Genomic DNA, 21,434 nt, shown 5'->3' with positions numbered 1-21,434 from the left:
TAAGATAAGTTTTAAATTTCTTCCAGTCTTCTTCCGCCGTCTCTTTCCCCTGGTCACGGATTCTGCCAGTCATTTCAGCCAGTCCCATATAGTCCATCACCTTCATCTGCCATTCTTCCAGAGTGGGTAGATCTTGTGTCTTCCAATACTTTGCAATAAGTATTCTACATTTTACATTTATTCTTGCTCTCAAGAGCTGACTTTCCTCCTTCCTTCTTCTGGCTTTTTTGTGTCGTCTTTAACTTTTTGCATTGTCTTTATCCATTTTGTATATAGTTGTTCAATTTTTGTCCATGAAATGTCCGTAAACAAACAAATCTTTCTATATATGCAATTCTTGTTGTCTGTCTATATTCATTTACAAATACCGTTCAACCTTGGTCGTAATATACATTTTTAATTCATTTTGATATTATTGTCCAATAAATTTCTTTGTATTTTCCCGTTATGAGGTTTATTTCAGTTCTACTGGTTTCCCTATTTCACATCATCTTCTCTCTATATAACATAAATTTCCCCCATTCTTTTTGATATGTTTCATCACCCTGATGTCGAATTTTTGCTGTTAGTTTGGCTATTTTACTTGCATCCCAGACTACATTCATATCGGTACCTTTATTCAGATTTAATTCAAAGTATGTATTTAGATTTTTTTAGTTCTTTCTAATATTTCTGTATTATCTAACAAACTGTCATTTATCCTCCACCTCCGTGCTGTTGGGTCTCTTCCATTCCATTACAATAACATTATGATCTGAGTGTTAAGTGCTAAGGCACTGCCAGTTGCTGGCAATCTGAAGTGGGGAAAGATCATGACCAGATTAAGTTCCCGCTTGTGGGCTTCCCATGTTTGTTTGCTTATTACCCAGCTTTCTGGCAGCTAACAACACTGCAATATACCAGGAAATGATATATAATGAATTGAAAAGGATGTTTAAAATAACATTTGTGTTAAGTTGTGGGCGAACATATCAGACAACACAGCGATTCTTCAAACAGCTCTTGTTTATTCAGAGGCCAGAACAGAACTGAACTGAAGGGTTCAGTCAGCCTGCTTATATAGAGCTCCAGAACAACGTAACTGTAGCAACTTTCTAAAACTATCCAATCACTGAACGTCACTTTCAATCCTTCATTTGCATACAAACTATCCAATCACTGAACGTCACTTTCGATCCTTCATTTTCATAACTATCTACAGTATCCCCCTGCTGGCCCAGGGTGAGAACTTCAGTACATAACAATTTGTAAAAAAACAAACACCAGAAGCTTTTCTTTTGAGATTTATAGGGACAGAACTACCTAAATTGTACCGGAATTTATTCATGTATGCTGCTACAGCAGCAAGAATGCTACTTGCCCCAAAATGGAAAGAAGCAGAAGTCCCAGCAAAGGAAGAATGGATACAAAAACTTATGGAATATGCAGAAATGGCAAAACTTGTCGGAAGAATAAGAAATCAAGATAACAAGCTTTTTGTTTAAAAAAAATGGAAATGGTTTATTGAATATTTACAGATAAATTGCAAACAGATAAAAACATTGGGAGGATTATTGTAATAACCTGCAGTTTCATACGAGTATATATTTAAAGTAGATAAATAAATGAGCAAATTAAACGAATTTGGAGATGCAGAAGATATTAAAAAAGAAATTTAAGGAACAGCAGAAAGAGGGAGATGGAAGTCAAGTTTTGAGATGTTAAAATGATTGTAAAATTAATAAAATGTATAAATCTGAAAATCATAAATATTTTTTGTTAACAAACCACAATGCAATATACCATTATAAAAACAGGTGACTCTATTACAGTTATTAAACAGGCCAAACTATTCCAAATGAAACAGAACAGCACAAAACAAAGGTGGTGGGTCTCAGAACAGCTGTTAGAGGTCAAGGTAAAGAGATGCAGGATAACTTTAAAAGGAGTTCAGAAAATTTCATATAAGATAAGGCTATCAGTACCCACTAGCCATAATGTCTATGTCATCACTCCATTATCAAAAACATCTTGCCTCTGAAGACCAGCTACTGGGCATCAGAGAAGGGGAGACTGCTGTTGTGCTTCTAGTTTGACCTATCAGCTTCTAGTTTGGCCTGATCCCGCAGCCTCTTCTGAAATTCTTCTGATTACACTGTTAATACCAAAAAAACCCCACATCAACTAAGAGTCCCCCACCCGGGTGCAAGTCTTAGAATTTTCCTCCAGGTGCAAGTATGTCTCAGGGCTATCCAGAAGCACTTCATCTCAAGCCAAGGCCTGTGACATTGAAAAAAGAGTGAAAGACAAAGATCCAAAGTATATCTTGGTTCCAGCCAAGCTGAAGGACTCCCCAGAGGACAAAATTGGGTTCAGAGCATGGATTCTCTCTCATTGTCCCAGAATTGCGTCCCCATGATTGGTCATACTGCAAAGAGAGAGATAAAACAGATACTTACAAAAAACAAACAAAAAACAAACAAACAGCGACATATTATCTATGGTAGTGTCTGAATGACCCTTGTGTAAATAAAATATTCAGAAATAAAGGAAAATCGGTACGCTAGGTTGTAAGAAACTATTGGAAAGTACAGTGGTACCTCTGGATGCGAACGGGATCCGTTCCGGAGCCCCGTTCACATCCTGAAGTGAACGTAACATGTGACTGCGCGACTGCGCATGCGCGGGTCACGTTTCACCGCTTCCGCGCATGCGCGTGTTGTCATTTTGAGCATCTGCGCATGCGCATGCGGCGAAACCCGGAAGTAACGCGCTCCGTTACTTCTGGCTCACCACGGAGCGCAACCCGAAAATGCTTAACCTGAAGCGTATTCATCCCGAAGTATGACTGAATATTAAATGTAAGGTAATAATTATAAGTACATTCAAAATCACAAATGTCAATTATATCAGGAAATGATGGGAAGTCTATATTTATTTTACTTCAGTTTGTTGTTGTTGTTTTATTTTATTTTATGTACCATTATATGATTTTAGCTTAGCTGATATCTAAGTGGAATTAGAAGGTCAAATTAACATTCTATGTTAAACTAATTTAAGAATATATATATTCTTAAATTAGTTTAACATAGAATGTGTTAGTTTATTTATATATATATATATATATATATATATGCAGGTTTTGGTGTCTTCGGGTATCTTCCCGTGTAAGAGTTGGGGTGTCTAGGCGACGTTTCGACGAGGTCTCACTCATCATCTTCAGGCTGGTGCTTTCGGCTTCTTGTTACTAGAACAGAGCAGGATCTCAGTGTTTGAGTTCCTATAAATACTGTTGAGGGGGGTGTGGTGTATAGCCTCCAACGTTCTGGGCAGAGAGGAAGTTCCCAGGTTATTGTGCCTTTTCTTCTTTTGTTCATTAATTACTTGAGGGATATCTTGAGTGATTTCTTGAGTGATATTCTGAGTACCACTTAGGAGGGTCATTAGGTGTGGATTAGTTGCTAAAGCTTTCGTGTCTTGACCTCTTGAGCTAGTGAAGAGTTTTTCTGAGAAAATGGCTGTACTGCACTTAGTTGTGCTCTGGCTTGGCTTCGTGTATAGGGGCGAGCTGTGGTTTTGTGCCCTGTGCCAGCCAGATCTGTGTAGGGATTGCAGGGGGGTGCAGCATCCGGAGGTGCCACTATGGTTTGGCTACTGGATGGTGTCTGTAATTTATCTGTGGAGATAAATTACCAACACATGAAAGAAACAGGACACGAAATTAATTTTGCAGATTCCAAATTGCTCTTTAACATGGAACATCACCACAAGAGAATAATCATGGAAGCCATCGAGATAGAGAAACACCCTCACAACATGAACAAGCGTGACGACACGTCCCGCCTGCCAGACATCTGGAAATTAGCCCTCCCCACAAAAACCGACACCAGAACCAGAGGCACACAGAACGCCATCTCCAATCAACCACACCAGACCCAAACCCAGACCCTCTCCACAGATAAATTACAGACACCATCCAGTAGCCAAACCATAGTGGCACCTCCGGATGCTGCACCCCCCTGCAATCCCTACACAGATCTGGCTGGCACAGGGCACAAAACCACAGCTCGCCCCTATACACGAAGCCAAGCCAGAGCACAACTAAGTGCAGTACAGCCATCTTCTCAGAAAAACTCTTCACTAGCTCAAGAGGTCAAGACACGAAAGCTTTAGCAACTAATCCACACCTAATGACCCTCCTAAGTGGTACTCAGAATATCACTCAAGAAATCACTCAAGATATCCCTCAAGTAATTAATGAACAAAAGAAGAAAAGGCACAATAACCTGGGAACTTCCTCTCTGCCCAGAACGTTGGAGGCTATACACCACACCCCCCTCAACAGTATTTATAGGAACTCAAACACTGAGATCCTGCTCTGTTCTAGTAACAAGAAGCCGAAAGCACCAGCCTGAAGATGATGAGTGAGACCTCATCGAAACGTCGCCTAGACACCCCAACTCTTACACGGGAAGATACCCGAAGACACCAAAACCTGCATTCCTGTACCCGTGAAAATCTACGAAAGCATATATATATATATATATATATATATATTTGCTTTCGTAGATTTTCACGGGTACAGGAATGTATACACGAAGCCAAGCCAGAGCACAACTAAGTGCAGTACAGCCATCTTCTCAGAAAAACTCTTCACAAGGTCAAGAGGTCAAGACACGAAAGCTTTAGCAACTAATCCACACCTAATGACCCTCCTAAGTGGTACTCAGAATATCACTCAAGTAATCACTCAAGATATCCCTCAAGTAATTAATGAACAAAAGAAGAAAAGGCACATTAACCTAGGAACTTCCTATCTGCCCAGAATGTTGGAGGCCATACACCACACCCCCTCAACAGTATTTATAGGAACTCAAACACTGAGATCCTGCTCTGTTCTAGTAACAAGAAGCCGAAAGCACCAGCCTGAAGATGACGAGTGAGACCTCGTCGAAACGTCGCCTAGACACCCCAACTCTTACACGGGAAGACACCCGAAGACACCAAAACCCATATATATATATATATATATATATATATATATATATAAATGTATGTATATGTGTGAAGTTAAATCTGTAATGACATTAATGAATTTCAATAAAGAATTTTTTCATCCCCCCCCCCAAAAAAAAAGGAAAGAGAGAGAGAGAGAGAGAGAGAGAGAGAGAGAGAGAGAGAGAGATAAAACAGGGAGCGTCTGCTGTGCATGGAGCCAAACAGATGAAACCAAAAGATTTCTCTTGGCAGAGAGAGGTGGGGAGGAAGGGGACCCCCAACTAATCCTCAAATGACAGGGAATCCTACAGAATCTGCAATGTGGTCCTGCTTTGAGGGCTCCCCATTGACAAACCTGGTTGGCCACTGTGGGGACAGGATGGGGGTAGATAGATGTGGCTGCTTCTTGTAACAAGTGCCATATTTTTCTGATGTAAAACTTTTTTTTTTATTAATACACAATATTTTAAGATTGGCTCATTAAGTCCTTGCATGGACCAGACTCAAGGGGAGACTTCCTACTCATGTTCTATGATTCTGTGGTTTCTATGTGCCTAGGTCATTTGGTTTCAAAATGGTGGGGGGCAGAGGCAGATTTAGGGGAGCATGCCCCCTGGTACATCATAGTTGCAGAGTCTCGGGGGCACTGCAGGGGGTGCCACAACTATGATGTAGAATGGAAGGCGCAAGGCGGGTGGTGCCAAATTTTGATGTTGTACAGGGAGCCACTGAAATTTGAGACCCCAAGGTCCATCAAGTGCGGGGTGTGTGTTTGTGTGAATTTGATTGAGGAAACATGTAGTTGTGGCTTAGCACCTCATCAAACTCTGGGAAGTGCTCCATTCATTCGCTGTCTGAAAGCTGCGGCAGCACCACCAAAACCACAACCCAGCAGGAGGAAGTAGTGAGGGCCGAGGATCGGATGTGCTGACATTCTTCTATCCCACTGGGTTCTGAGTTCCTGTTTTTAAACCGCTTTGGGTCAACCTTAGTTCCAAAACTTTCCCTTCCCCAAACTGAAACTTCTGTACTGGTTGTCAGGATATTACCCACTTAAGTTCAAGGTTCTACTTCAAGTGGTCAAAGCCCTAAGCAGACCAGGTTACCCAAAGGACCACCTTATGTACCAGCCATATTCCTAGGATCAGCTGCAGAAGCCCTCCTAGCTGTCCCACAATATTATCTCATATTCATTTCATTTCTACTCAAACCAAAGTTTTCAGCAGAGCATCACCATTAACTTGGAACACTGTCGTCACATTTTGTCACCTGCTGGTAAAGTTTCTGTTTTTCCAGGTATCTTTAGATAATTAATTGGATTCAGTGTTGGCCATTTGTTAATATTGACTCAGTTAATTTCTATGGGAGGGGGTGAATCATGCATTCATTTTCATTGCTCCCCTTTCAATGCCACCTCGGTGTGGTGGAGTGGTTAAGAGCAGTGGACTCGTAATCTGGTGAACCGGGTTCGCTTCCCTTTTCCTCCACATGCAGCTGCTGGGTGACCTTGGGCTAGTCACACTTCTCTCAAGTCTCTCAGCCCCACTCACCTCACAGAGTGTTTGTTGTGGGGGAAGAAGGGAAAGGAAATTGTTAGCCGCTTTGAGACTCCTTAGGATAGTGATAAAGTGGCAAGAATACTTATTACAAAGTACTGGAAGACACAAGATTTGCCCACACTGGAAGAGTGGCAGACGCAATTGATGGACTATATGGAACTGGCCGAAATGACTGGCAGAATCCGAGATTTGGGAGAAGAAACAATGGAAGAGGATTGGAAAAAGTTTAAGGACTATCTACAAAAACATTACAAATTGTATGAATGTTAAGAAATTGCACGATTTAGAAAACTAAGGTCCCAGTAGCTTGATTGAAAGAGATAGAAAACTAAGTCATATATAAGAAAAGTTCGAAACTTAAAGTAATAGTATGTTTAAATTTATGTTACAACTATTTGATAAAAACTACTTGAAGTCTAGAAATATAACATTTGAAAGGTATAAATTAAGTAATGAAACAAGGTAATAATTTGCTGGCATTTTTAGTACAAAGAACGCATGGTAGGGAGATGTGAGGAAGTCCAATTAGTTACACAGAAAAAAGGAAAAAAATTCCTTCCAGTAGCACCTTAAAGACCAACTAAGTTAGTTCTTGGTATGAGCTTTCATGTGCATGCACACTTCTTCAGATACACAAGTGCATGCACACGAAAGCTCATACCAAGAACTAACTTAGTTGGTCTTTAAGGTGCTACTGGAAGGAATTTTTTTATTTTGACTATGGCAGACCAACACGGCTACCTATCTGCAACAGAAAAAAGGGTTATGAACAGTTGTGTTTTTACTATTTCTTTCTTTTTGCTTTGTTATATTATTTGTTGGTGTATGTTTGCTTTGTTTGTTATTTCTTTGGTGAAGGGTTTTTATGTAATTGTTAAATGATCTTTTATTTTTTGTTTGAAAACTGAATAAAAATATTTATATAAAAAAAGGATAGTGATAAAGTGGGATATCAAATCCAAACTCTTCTTCTACACCCCCTTCATGCTGGCTCTGTTCTGGCAGCCTATTTCTGGCAAGCTCCACAGCCATGGTTAAAAGAAAACACATATCCCTGTTTCATTCCACACACCCCACTCTGTGTTATTCGATTTCTTACTCCAAAAACCATATTTCTGTTTTGGAATCAACTGCTTTGGCCAACCTAAAATGGAGAAAACATGGACTCCACCCCAAACGCAGAGAAGCTGACTTCTTGCACCGTTTAAGCAGGGGGTTTGGAATCCAACCAAGAGGGAAGAAGCTTCCCTTTAGAAATATAAACCAGGTAGGAAAAGAACATGGTCAAAGGAAGTCTGATTCTTTAGGTCCCACCTCAATCACTGAGATCCTCTGGTAAGGCACGACTGGTAGTTCCAAGAGCTCCAGTTAACTGTAACTAGGACACTGCCCTGTTCCTAATTGTTTAAAGTTACTCTGAGTTACTTTTGCAAAAGAAGTGACAAATAACCTTAATAAGCAAAATAAAAGTAAGAATGCCCATAAAGGAACCATCCCCATCTTCTTTCAGAAGTCTCTTAAAAGCTATACCTTTTATGACAGGCCTTTGTTAACATGAATTTTCTCTTTCTAACCAATTGCCATCTAGTGATGTTTTTTATGGCTTGTTTTGTTCTCTTGAAATGTTTTAAAGTGCAGATTATTAATATGTGAGTAAAGGTAAAGGTAAAGGGACACATGACCATTAGGTCTAGTCGTAGCCGACTCTGGGGTTGCGGCACTCATCTCGCTTTATTGGCCGAGGGAGCCAGCGTACAGCTTCTGGGTCATGTGGCCAGCATGACTAAGCCGCTTCTGGTGAACCAGAGCAGCGCACGGAAACGCCGTTTACCTTCCTGCCGGAGCGGTACCTATTTATCTACTTGCACTTTGACGTGCTTTCGAACTGCTAGGTTGGCAGGAGCAGAGACCGAGCAACGGGAGCTCACCCCGTCGTGGGGATTCGAACCGCTGACCTTCTGATTGGCAAGTCCTAGGCTCTGTGGTTTAACCCACAGCGCCACCCGCGTCCCTTAAACAGAACCCTTAAAAGGGTTTTGCAGGTACAGTTTATTTGCAAAGATGATTTCACTGGAACAGCCTTAGTGAAAGACAGAATTGCTCTTCTTCACACACTTGCCCCTGCTTATCCCCACAAACTTACCCCCACTGGAGCTGCCAGACCCTTGTTTCCTAGCTGCAAAAGGGAGAATGGAGAAGGAGGTTAGTGTCTTTGGCTGGGTGAGCAAGGATGGGGGTGCTGGGATATTCTGTTCCACCTTAAGAACAGATGTGTGGAATTGTTGTATGTCACATGTCTGTTTACACTCCAGCACAGCTTGCTGGGAACTTCCATTTGTGTATAGCTTTTGCTTATGCTGTCTTGCTTTGGACACAAAGGAGATCGGACATGTTTTCCTTTTGTCCTGATGTACGCTGAATAAACTGCTTGCAAATCTGCTCACACAACTTCTCCTGCCACCTCTGTTGTGTAGTGTTTACTCTGCTGAGTAGCGTGCCCTAGCTTCTGAAGCTCGGTGGAGCCAGCTGGGGGCCTGCCAATTACCCCCATTTCCTTGGTCGCATGCCAACAACAGGGTTATGGGCCCAGATCCACAGCGCTTACACCTCTCTCTCTCTCTCTCTCTCTCTCTCTCTCTCTCTCTCTCTCTCACACACACACACACACACACACACGCCCTTCTCTGATGAGCTGTCTTACTGTTTTAGCCAGAGACAAAACCCGTGACAAATACACATATATGCTAAGAGTTACAAACCTTTAAACTATTGCATCAGTGGCAGGGGAGATAAGCAGGGGAGGTCCAGCAGGGGAGAGCAGCAAAACTGCTCCCCAAAACTGTAAACCAAACGGATGCATCCTTCCCAGAATGGAGAGTATCAGTAGGAAAGGGAATGGAATCACTTTAGCCCACAGAATGACTGACTGCAACCTGGTAGCAAATGCGGCCCCAAATATACTTACTGATGTGCACATAGATCCCAACACTCACAGCCACCAGGAGGAAGATTCCGCTCAGGATGCAGCCAATAGTGATCCCCATGTGGGAGCCTAAAGTTGAATGGTGGAAGGGGAGGAAGAGGAGAATAATTGAAGGGAAACCAAGAAGAGTCTTTGCTTTTCATGGGAGGAAACCAAAGATGGCCACAGGACTTAGGAGCTCATGAAATTCAGAGAGGTTCAATGGTACAAAGGGGGAATAGTGAAGGATGGCCCATCCCACCCCTCTTCACCCACCCAGCTTTGCAAGAGTCCTTCCGGGGCTGGAGTGAAAGGTCATTCTCTCCCTACAGAGGGATGCCTTAATAAGGTTTTACTCATCAACATCTGGCGGACGCGTTCACCTTCAATATACTTCAATATACATAAAATATTTGTGAACATTCCAGGACATTGCAACCACTCGGGCTTACCAGGGGAAAGATGGCAGCCAACTTTTGCCAGTACTGTATACTTGAAGGAGCGGCTCCACCCCCATCGCTCAGCCCAGACACTGAGATCCAGCTCCGAGTGTCTTCTGGAGGTCCCCTTACTATGAGAAGTGAGGTTACAGGGAGCCAGGCAAAGGTTCATCTTGGTAATGGCACTCTCTATATGGAATGCCCTCCTATCAGATGTCAAGGAGATAAAGAACTACGTAACTTTTAAAGACATCTGAAGGCAGCCCTGTATTGAGATGTTTTTGATGTTTGACGTATTATTATGCTTTAATATGTGCTGGAAGCCGCCCAGAGTGGCTGGGGAAACTTGGCCAGATGGGCAGGGTATAAATAATAGAAGTATTATTATTTAGAATATCTAAATTTGAGTTCAGAGCAGATTGGGCATACTTCCATCCCATTCGTCTCCCCGCAATCTCTCACCAGGTTCTTCTGAGGGCACGTCCATAGGCTTCTGTAGGCCAATATGCTCCACATGGCACCAATAGTGGTTCCTGTCTTTGGGGTTGATCTTAATGCTGAGCCAGTTGTAGTAGGTTCCATCTGAGTTGGGGAGAATGCCCCCATGAACTGTATCCTGCCCAGAAGTCTCCCCATCCTTTCTCCAGGTAGAGTTGATCTCCTTGGGATAGAAGCCGTGGGCCCGGCAGATGAGAGTTTCCATGCCATCATTGTTTGGCTTCCTAGTTACCTTGACTACTGGGGGTTCTGCAAAAATGGCAGCACTTTAGTTAACACACGAGGCTATCCAGTGGCTGGCAGGACGAACACTGAACTATGCCCCACCCCAGAGATTACGATCTCAGGCCTAGAGCATCCCCAAGAGACACATTTCCATAGGAGCTATTGTACAAAGTAGCTTCCTTGCGATAAACACTTAAGTACCTCATTGGCACTCACAACCTCTGATTATTCCTAGAATGACAGGAATACAGCATTGTCCAATAACAACTTCCCCAAGGAATTTGGTTGAATCTAAATTTATCAGACATAAAAAATTTCCCAATACAGAACTATCTAAACAGATAGTTGTTTATTTCCTTGACATCTGTTGGGAGGGTGTACCACAGGGCGGGTGCCACTACCAAGAAGGTCCTCTGCCTGGTTCCCTGTAACTTGGCTTCTCGCAGTGAGGGAACTGCCAGAAGGCCCTCGGAGCTGGACCTCAGTGTCCGGGCTGAACAATGGGGGTGGAGACACTCCTTCAGGTATAGTGAGCCGAGGCAGTTTAGGGCTTTAAAGGTCAGCACCAACACTTTGAATTGTGCTCAAAAACGTACTGGGAGCCCATGTAGGTCTTTCAGGACCAGTGAAAAAGATTGCTGAGCCAAGAAACCAAGACTTTAGTGTCATCAGTCCAGTCCTTTGGAACACTCTGCCAATAGAAATTTGGCAAGCACCTTCAAGTCCCAATTTTTAAATGCTTTCTGAAAACATTTCTATGCCACATGGCTTATGCAGGCAATTAAGACTATAACCATCTGCAATAGTTAACTGATGTCTGGTTTTGACTGTTTAAATGTTTTATTGCATGGTTTTATAGTTTTATTACTGTAAACTGCTTGGAGATATTTGTTGTGACAAAGCAGTGTAGAAATATTTTTATAACTATCTAACCAATTAACCAAATGAAATATGCCATCTTCCCCCACCTCTGTTGCCCCCTCACCTTTCCGCAGCAGAGCCTCCTTTGCGTAGGTTTCATATTTCTGCAGCCATTCAATGAAAACCACCTCCACTAAGAACTTGAAACGTGGGATCATGGAACTGTCAGCCTCCCACATCCTCTCAATCACTTGGGCCACCACATCTGCTGCAATCCAGGCATCAGTCTCCTTGTCAAGGCTGAGAAAGTCCCTCCCATCATAGCCAAACGTCCAATATGCTTCATTGCTCCCATGTGGACTCACCTCTGAGCCAACCATCATCTGCCAGGTATGAAAACCTGAAAAAGACACCCATGATGAGATCACAATGGGGGCATTAGAACAGGTGCAGACTACCCTCTCAAAAACAACAACAACCACTTTTCACCATCAGATCTCAAGCCCTATTTGGTTCTTCTAGATAGATTGAATCTCTCTGACAATGCTCCATTCATCACTATTTGTGCTCCTGGGTATTGATACAAAAGTTAGATCCAGTTGATAAATTCCACACCCAAATTGAAATATTCTAACACTTTAAGCGACTAAATCAATTCTACTCTATCAAATGCTTTTTCAGAAAAGCATGTGGTTGTTTGCTCCTATGTGTGATCTGTATTGTGTTTCTCAGTCTTCTAATACTTGTTGCAGGTTTCCTACCTTTCAACCTGCTTGATCTAAATTTATATATTTTACGATGATATCATTCAGCCTTATTGAATCAAAACTATCTTTGCTTAAATCATGAAAGAAATCAATCTGTTAATGCACATGACTTCTGTTATTATTTGCAATAAGGGTTTTTCTATGTCATGAAGAAAGACCACCTGTATCCATTGAGCTGTATCCAGCTCAAGCTGTTGTCTGGTACCCTTTCATTGGTCATATATTTGTGGATCTCTATTTTGCTTATGTAGTCATTCCAAAGTGCTAACCTTATTTCTTAGAAGAGTCCCTTGTTGAAATATTATTTTTAAAAATCACTTTTTAAAAATAATTATGCCTCTTATATAGGCTTTGCCTGCATCCTATATAGGCCAAGTGACCTTCAGTCACAAGATCTACCAGGAAAGGTAGATGTGTTCTCTGGTGGTAGTTATGCATATTATCCAATATAGCTGGATTGTTTACCTTGCCCACCTCCCCAGAAAAAATTTTTCTTAAGCTCATCTCTCTCTCTGCCCCCTTCCCTCCCAACCAGCATTCAATGTGCATAGTGTGTGGCGAATTCAAATCTCTTTCACCACCAGAGATGGGAGGGGGGTCAGTTCAGTTTAGTCCACTTCTATAGGTGAACCTACTTAAACTGCACTATCTCAAACAATATGATGGTCGCAACAGACTCATCCTTCAATTTTGCAGTTCTCCCAATTTTGCCATGGAGTTCTCCAGCCAAGTAATGTGAACAAAACTGCAACACCTGGACAAAGTGTGCATAAAAATGCATAAATTCATGAAATCGTCATAGAAAAATGCAATACATTTGGGGAAACTGAAAAAAGGTTCATTGTTGGGGGGGATGTTGATGTATTAGGAGAAATTCACACTAAAATGTTAATGAGGACTTCCTTTTTAAGTGCAAACTGATGTAGAAACGAGAACTGAACTGAAATCAACAGATGCGGCCCTTTCTTACATACACTCACCCTTGCTGTGGTTGTAGTACTGCCTTATGATACGGTGATAATTTTCAAACCACCGCTCACTGTCCTCCAAGACCTTGGTGTACCTGTCCCAGTACTCATGAATATCCTCCTTCAGCTTTTTAGCCCAGGAGACTTGAGGCACCCCCTCTTCTGTGTTGCTATCAAAGCGAGTGACGAGCTGGTCATCTGCATACCCCAAAGCAGTGAACTTGGGCATTGTCTGATCGGGTTCTGACACAGATATGTAGATAAGCTGGAACTTGTGGAAGGAGGAGCCTGGAGAGGAGAAAGAGGGGCAGAGTTCAAGCGATCTGCGAGGGACACTGCCATGGGCTCCACCACCATCCCGGAGGGTGAGGAGAAGTGGTGGCAGCGGCTTCCCGGTTCCAGAAAGATCTCAAGAGAGCCCCGCAAAATCTTGTGGGCTCTCGTGAGATCTTGCCAGAGCCCAGAAGCCAGAGCCCAGCCACATAACCCCAGTAAGTAAGGCTTGGTGGGGGTAACAGTTTCCCATTCTGTCTGTAGTAGCAAAACAGGATGGGATGGGTTTCCTTCCACCAGTGTCAGGGGCGGAGGAAGGGGGTGCTGTGGGAGCCCCGGGTGTCACCACTGAGGGAGGGTGACAAAATGCCAGGGGTCACTCACTGTGGGACCTGCAGTGCACCCAAGCCACGCATCTCTCCTGGGAGTGACGTGGTGGCTTTGGGTGCCCACAGGCTCCATGCTGCCCCAATGGTCCGCCCACCACCTCCCACTCAGCTGTAGGGGGGCTGAGTGGGAGGAGGCAGGGAGACTCCTTGGAGGCCCCGTGGAGCATCTTGCCCTGGCTCGCCCCTTCCCCACGGGAGGCTGCCCCTGTTGGGATGCATCTGGGGAGACGGGGGCATTTGTCAGGCCCCCAGCTGGCTCCAGCATCAATCAGCGACTCAAGCCTCAGAAGCTGAGCACGCTCTTATCAGCAGAGTGAATAACTTCTCACAACGGAAGTGGCGGACAGAGACATGTGTAAGCATTTTTACAGGCGTTAATTCAGCATAGTTCAGGAACAAAGGAAAAACATATCTGCTCCCCTTCGTGTCCAAGCAAACAGCAGTAAAGCAAAAGCAATACACAACGGAAGTTCCCAGCAGACTGTGCTGGAATGTAAACAGACATGTGACATACAACAATTCACATATCTGTTCTAAAGGTGGAATGGAACTATACCCTAACAGCTCCACACATGCCACCCCAGGCACCTGATCGAGAGAGAAGCAGAGAAGCTTTGGCTATCTAGACACTGTGTGGCATTTTGTTTGTTGACAGCTCTTTCTGGTTTACAGAACTAAAACTGTATGAGCACAGAAATATGCTTCTATGGGGCAGTTTTATTGGGATTCAGTTGCAAACCCACCCACCCCCATCTCAGGCACGTTTTGAAAGAAAACTATACAGTGGTACCTTGGGTTAAGAACTTAATCTGTTCTGGAGGTCTGTTCTTAACCTGAAACTGTTCTTAACCTGAAGCACAACTTTAGCTAATGAGGCCTCCTGCTGCCGCCGTGCCACCGGAGCACAATTTCTGTTTTCATCCTGAAGCAAAGTTCTTAACCCGAGGTACTATTTCTGGGTTAGCGGAGTCTGCAACCTGAAACGTCTGTAACCTGAAGCGTCTGTAATCCGAGGTACCACTGTACTGAATAAAACAACTGTAAATGACAAGTGACAGAAATTTGGGGGCGCCATCTACTATTGTGCAGTTGATAGAGGAACATAGTTGTAGGTCTACATCTGTGTAAATTCTGCAATGAAAAGTGCACTATGTGGGGTGGGTTTTACCCCAAGTGGCTGGGGGGAAACCGCAGGAGATTTGGCTGTGAACTGCACGCACCTGGGGAGCTTCTGTGGCTTGCTATGCCATGGCCCCCCTCCCATTCAGCTTCCTTTCAGGGTCAAACTGCAGTTAGGCTCAGCAAGCCTGCGGAACATCTGCCACTTTTATTTTGAGAGGAAAGCAGCCTCTCAGAAGCTGCAGGTGTTGCAAGGTGGTGGACGCAGTGTGCAGCAACGTCCCCTCCCCTCTCCTACTTCTACCTGAAGCAGAAGCTGAAAAAGAGCAAAAGGGGGGGGGATTTTCCACCACCACCCCAGGCTGAGAAGCCCCTGAAACTTCCCCCAACCCTCCTCAACAGCAGTACCTCTGCCTCTGTTGCTCTTTGTGGTGTGTGTGTGTGTGTGTGTGTGTGGAACATGCAGGAAGGAAAAGAGAAGAGCTGCTCCTACTTCTTCTTTCTCCTGTCTTAAATGTGTGGTTATTTATGCATCTACACCCCCAGTTGCAAGGAAAATCAAAGGTCAGCACTGGCACAGTTATGTAAACACTGAAAAGAGCCCAAATGGAAGCTGAAACCCACGGCCATCGGATTACAGAATCGTACCATTGTCGGAAAGGACACCCAAGGAATTGGGGAGCGGGGGAGAGATTGTAGGAATCACAGCTAAAGAATCCTTAACAGACAGCCATCCAATCTCTGCTTAAAAACTTCCAACAGAGGAGAGTACACCAACTTCCAAGGTAGTTTGCTCCATAAATGTTAAATGAAATCTTAATAATTCAGTTCCAAAGCTGGGCAACCCCTTTAACAAATAAAAATACGTTATTCATCAGGAAAGATGCTATATGAACTTAATCCGTTCCGGAGGTCTGTTCTTAACCTGAAACTGTTCTTAACTAGCGGCGTGCTTTCTCTAATGGGGCCTCTTGCTGCCGCTGCACCACCAGCACACGATTTCCGTTCTCATCCTGGGGCAAAGTTCTCAATTCGAGGTAACTCTTCCAGGTTGGCGGAGTTTGTAACCTGAAGCGTTTGTAACCTGAGGCATTTGTAACTTGAGGTAGAAGAAGAAGGAAGAAGAGTTTGGATTTGATATCCCACTTTATCACTACCCTGAGGAGTCTTAAAGCGGCCAACATTCTCCTTTCCCTTCCTCCCCCACAACAAACACTCTGTGAGGTGAGTGGGGCTGAGAGACCTCAGAGAAGTGTGACTAGCCCAAGGTCACCCAACAGCTGCATGTGGAGGAGTGGAGACTCGAACCCGGTTCACCAGATTACAAGTCTACCGCTCTTAACCACTACACCACACTGGCCACACTGGTACCACCGTACAAAGTAGAGGTGAAATTTCAAGGGGAAGGAGTCCTGTTTATATACGTTTGCTGAACCACAAGCTTCTAGGGAGCGGTTAACAATGACCACAGAGTCTGTTATAATGGACCTCCGCCCCTCCCCACCTCTCTCTCTCTCTCTCTCTCTCACACACACACACACAACTGGTCCTGCTAGTTAGGGATGATGGGAGTTGTAGTCCAAAAACAGCTGGAGACCCAAGTTTGGGAAACCCTGCAGTCTGAAGGCACATTCTGACCCCAGCCAAAAAGACAGAGATTGCCGCACAACTACTAGAGGGACCTGCAAAAGCGAAACTCCCCAGAGGCAGTTTCAAGCGAAGCACGAAACGTAAACTCTCCTGGGCAGTTACATTTTTGCATAAACTGAAAAGCTGGCAGGGCTCATTTCCCACTACTCTGAAATATTTAAATGCCTTGGCAAGAGCTCAGCCAGATGTGAGGAAGGTGTTTTGTGTGTGAGTGTCTGTCTGTCTGTCTGTCTGTCTCTCTCTCTCTCTCTCTCTCTCTCTCTCTCTCTCTCTCTCTCTCTCTCTCTGTGTGTGTGTGTGTGTGTGAGAGAGAGAGAGAGAGAGAGAGAGAGAGAGATGTTCAGTCCAGGTCCAGAATCCAATCAACACCAGATGAGTGGAGCAATGTGTGTTTGTGTTTACAGAGATAAAAGTATTGTGGGGTGGGAAACTCCTGTTTGTCAGAAGTTGTGTACTCTCCCTTTCCTATGGCAAAGCCTAAGGCTGGTGCTTCTTCTCTACTTCTCCTGACAGCATGCACGACTTTGCAGTGCAAGGGATATTTTTTTTTTAAAAAAAATGCATCTAAAAGACAGTGGAATGGACTCGCTCTCCTTCCTTGGAGGTTTTTAAGGCTTAAAATTTAAGCAGAGGTTGGAAGGCCATCTGTCATGGATGCATCAACTGAGATTCCTGCTTGGCAGGGGGTTGGACTCGATGGCCCTTGTGGTCTATTCCAACTCTATGATTCTATGACCCCTGAGGTCCCTTCCAACCTTGCAAGTCTATTATTCTGTGACACAAAGCTGATCAGCTGAAGATTTGGAAGCGGGCAAATTCCCCAAATATAGGCTTCCCCCCCATGCAAGGCTAGCTTTTTTTTGGGGGGGGAGTACGAGGCTCCAGAACGATAAGGAGTTTTTTTTTCTCGTGATGGCAACAGCAGGAACTGACCGGGAAGGGAGACTTATGTTAGGGATTACGGTACAAGGTGATCAAATCCGCCTACCCTTACTGTGCCTCCAGTAAATGCGTTGCGCGGAGTAAATTGCCCGCTCGCAAATTCCTGTTGCGCGCGCGAGGCAGCTTAGCCCGCAAAGCCACTCACCGGCGCAGCCGCGCAGCAAAAAGTCAGCAGTCGCCACTAGGATGAAAACGCACCGCCGATGCAGCCGCGACTCCATCCTTCCTCGCCCTCTGCTCTCCTCCTCTGAAACCCGCTGAGATGCTGCCGCTGGAATCCGTGGCAAGAGCAACGATTGGAGGAGGGGAGGGGGACATTTCTACCAATCAGAAAAGCGTGTGCAGGCGTTGCAGTGCCTTCGCGGCCAAAGAGCGCGGAAAACGAAAGGAAAGTTTTTAGCGCTGAGCTCCTGTCTGGATTTCGAGGCGCAAGAGCGTGAGAACAGGAGCTTGGCTCAAAGCCCTTCCCAGGACAGTATTAAGAGCCTAAGAGGCCCTATGAACTTAAAAAGATTTTGGTGCCTCCATGTAATAATAATAATATGTTCACCTGCACCAAGTGGATTCTCCTTTCCAGGAAGCTTTTAAAGAGAAATTGGATGGCCATCTGTCATCAAGGGGTTGGACTACATGACCCTTGCTTTGCCTATATTTATTTACCTACGGAATTTATAGAGCTGCCCCATAGCAGAAGGACTCTAGGAAGGCAGTGGGGTGTAGTGGTTAGAGTGTTGGCCTAGGACCTGGGAGATGATGATAATAATGAATGAATGAATGAATGAATGAGTAATAAATAATTTTATTTATACCCCGCCCTCCCCAGCCAAGATCGGGCTCAGGGCGGCTAACACCAGGTATAAAAACAATTAATTAAAATACAACTTAAAAACAAGATTATTATTATTTATTTTTAATTTGCTTTTTATTGAAATTTCCACAAAAAAACAAAAGACATACAGCAAAGGAAAAATAAACAGACAAAAATAAAAAAGAAAACACTCTTATTAATCAATTTTAAGTATCATCCACTTATTTACACAACGTTAACACACGTCTTGACCTACCTCCTATCCTGTTATGGTTTTCTTATATCTTTTCTTCTCCTGCAGTTTCTAACTCTGTGATTTATGCATAGCAAGGTTTATGTTAGGCCTACTGTAGTTTTTAATTTGTTACAGTTACTTTCAATGTACTTCACAAATTTACTCCATTCTTCAATAAACTTTGTTTCTTTTTGATGTCTAATTTTGTTTGTCATTCTTGCTAATTCTGCATATTCAAATCATTTTGTTTGCCAATCCATAATTGTGGGGGTCTCTGCTGATTTCCAATTTTGAGCTATCAATATCCTGGCTGCCGTTGTCGCATACTGAAATAAATTCTGGTCTTCTCTTTTAATTTCATCTCCAATTATTCCTAAGAGGAATGCCTCTGGTCTTTTTAAGAAGGTGTACCTAAAGATTTTTTTTAGTTCATTATATATGAGCTCCCAAATTTTTTAAATTTTGTCACACGCCCACCACATATGGTAAAAATCGCCTTCCTTCTGCTTACATCTCCAACACATTTTATTTCCACTTTTATACATTTTATCTAATTTTACCGGTATGATGTACCAATGATACATCATTTTCTCCAAATTTTCTCTTAATGTGACACATACTGTAAATTTCATTCCTCTGTTCCATAACCTCTCCCACTTGTCATACTCTATGTTTAAAGTATAACTTAAAAACAATATTAAAGTACAACATTAAAATGCAGCCTCATTTCAGTAGAAACTCAAATCAAAAACTTTTTAGGGGATGAAAATGTCAAATCTTCACCAAGGCCAACTATTGCACTTGGGCAAAAAAAATGAGAGGCACAAATACAAAATGGGTGACACCTGGCTTGAGAGCAGTACATGTGAAAAGGATCTAGGAGTCTTGGATGACCACAAACTTGACATGAGCCAACAGTGTGACGCGGCAGCTAAAAAAGCCAATGCAATTCTGGGCTGCATCAATAGGAGTATAGCATCTAGATCAAGGGAAGTAATAGTGCCACTGTATTCTGCTCTGGTCAGACCTCACCTGGAGTACTGTGTCCAGTTCTGGGCACCACAGTTCAAGAAGGACACTGACAAACTGGAACGTGTCCAGAGGAGGGCAACCAAAATGGTCAAAGGCCTGGAAACGATGCCTTATGAGGAACGGCTAAGGGAGCTAGGCATGTTTAGCCTGGAGAAGAGGAGGTTAAGGGGTGATATGATAGCCATGTTCAAATATATAAAAGGATGTCACATAGAGGAGGGAGAAAGGTTGTTTTCTGCTGCTCCAGAGAAGCGGACACGGAGCAATGGATCCAAACTACAAGAAAGAAGATTCCACCTAAACATTAGGAAGAACTTCCTGACAGTAAGAGCTGTTCGACAGTGGAATTTGCTGCCAAGGAGTGTGGTGGAGTCTCCTACTTTGGAGGTCTTTAAGCAGAGGCTTGACAACCATATGTCAGGAGTGCTCTGATGGTGTTTCCTGCTTGGCAGGGGGTTGGACTCGATGGCCCTTGTGGTCTCTTCCAACTCTATGATTCTATGATTCTATGATTCTATCCAGACTGGTCCTAAGTGGGCCAGAAAAAAGCCAGGGAAGTCCCCAAATAGGAGTTCCATTACAGAAAAAAGCCAGGGGAAAGAAGGAAAGGGGGGGGGGATAAAGTTGATTCCAAGCCAAAGGTCTTGGATCCGGGTTCAAATCCTCACTGGGTCATGAAGCTCACGGGGTGACTTCGGAGTCAGTCACAGCCTCCTAACCAACCTCTCAGGGTTCTTTAACTGAAGCGGGGGTTATACCATGTACTTTTTGTAGAAAAAGGTGGGATATAAATGCAATAAGCTCATCTGCTTACCTGCTTCAGAAAGCTAAAGGGGCCAGCAGGGTGGAGAGTCCCCAACCCAGCATCCAGAGAACTCTACATGGTCTCATTTGGGCCCACACCAGTTGCAAAATGCACCTGTCACATGGCTTATTTCTAAGACTGAGGATAGGTCAATGACCATTTGGGGTACAGGGAGCTGTTGGGAGTTGCTGGCCAGCAGTGGCCAACGCTGGTGATGGGGGAATCCAGAGTCGAAACAGTTTTGGATAAATCTGATGGAGAAACCACCCTGCTTCTGTTTTGAACCTTGGATTAGAATAATAGAATCATAGAATTGGATTAGAATACAGTGGTACCTCAGGTTACAGACGCTTCAGGTTACAGACTCTGCTAGCCCAGAAACAGTACCTCGGGTTAAGAACTTTTCTTCAGGATGAGAACAGAAATCACGCAGCAGCGGTGTGGCGGCATCGGGAGGCCCCATTAGCTAAAGTGGTACCTCAGGTTAGGAACAGTTTCAGGTTAAGAACGGACCTCCGGAACGAATTAAGTTCTTAACCCGAGTTATGCAGAATTGGCGAAATTGAATTTGCAGGTATCCTGCTTTCCTTTGTTGTTGTTGTTGTTGTTTAGTCGTTTAGTCGTGTCCGACTCTTCGTGACCCCATGGACCAGAGCACGCCAGGCACCTCTGTCCTCCACTACCTCCCGCAGTTTGGTCAAACTCATGCTGGTAACCTTGAAAACACTATCCAACCATCTCATCCTCTGTCGCCCCTTTCTCCTTGTGCCCTCCATCTTTCCCAGCATCAGTGTCTTCTCCAGGGAGTCTTCTCTTCTCATGAGGTGGCCAAAGTACTGGAGCCTCAGCTTCACGATCTGTCCTTCCAGTGAGCACTCAGGGCTGATTTCCTTAAGAATGGATGCGTTTGATCTTCTTGAAGTC

General features: G+C 43.8%; 1 protein-coding gene across 2 annotated transcripts; it reads right to left on the bottom strand.

The window, feature by feature from the left end:
• Window positions 1–1,473: 1,473 nt before the first annotated feature.
• Window positions 1,474–17,905, bottom strand: LOC308580990 (major histocompatibility complex class I-related gene protein-like). 2 transcript variants are annotated; one of them, XM_081183384.1, is made up of 7 exons: window positions 17,776–17,905; window positions 13,270–13,545; window positions 11,647–11,922; window positions 10,401–10,685; window positions 9,502–9,588; window positions 8,680–8,712; window positions 1,474–2,407 (listed from the first exon to the last, which is right to left on the bottom strand). In XM_081183384.1, the coding sequence occupies exons 1-7, from the start codon at window positions 17,849–17,851 to the stop codon at window positions 2,403–2,405; spliced, it is 1,038 nt and encodes a 345-aa protein (XP_081039510.1). In that variant the 5' UTR covers window positions 17,852–17,905; the 3' UTR covers window positions 1,474–2,402. The 2 variants fall into 2 exon arrangements, with proteins under 2 accessions (XP_081039510.1, XP_081039511.1); XM_081183385.1 differs by lacking the exon at window positions 8,680–8,712.
• Between the last annotated feature and the right edge of the window lie 3,529 nt (window positions 17,906–21,434).

This window comes from Podarcis bocagei (genome assembly GCF_964188305.1).
Source record: "Podarcis bocagei genome assembly, chromosome: 2".
Lineage (NCBI taxonomy): Eukaryota > Metazoa > Chordata > Lepidosauria > Squamata > Lacertidae > Podarcis > Podarcis bocagei.
This window is presented reverse-complemented; position numbering and strand designations above follow the sequence as displayed.

What these genes read in the sequence shown, in the direction of transcription:
- LOC308580990 (XM_081183384.1), bottom strand. Translation starts at nt 17,851, where the DNA reads ATGGAGTCGCGGCTGCATCGGCGGTGCGTTTTCATCCTAGTGGCGACT. An exon ending in GTACTACAACCACAGCAAGG is followed by an intron (nt 11,923 to 13,269) that starts GTGAGTGTATGT and finishes TGTCTTTTTCAG; the next exon opens with GTTTTCATACCTGGCAGATG. An exon ending in TGGGATCTATGTGCACATCA is followed by an intron (nt 8,713 to 9,501) that starts GTAAGTATATTT and finishes TCCCTTTTGCAG; the next exon opens with CTAGGAAACAAGGGTCTGGC.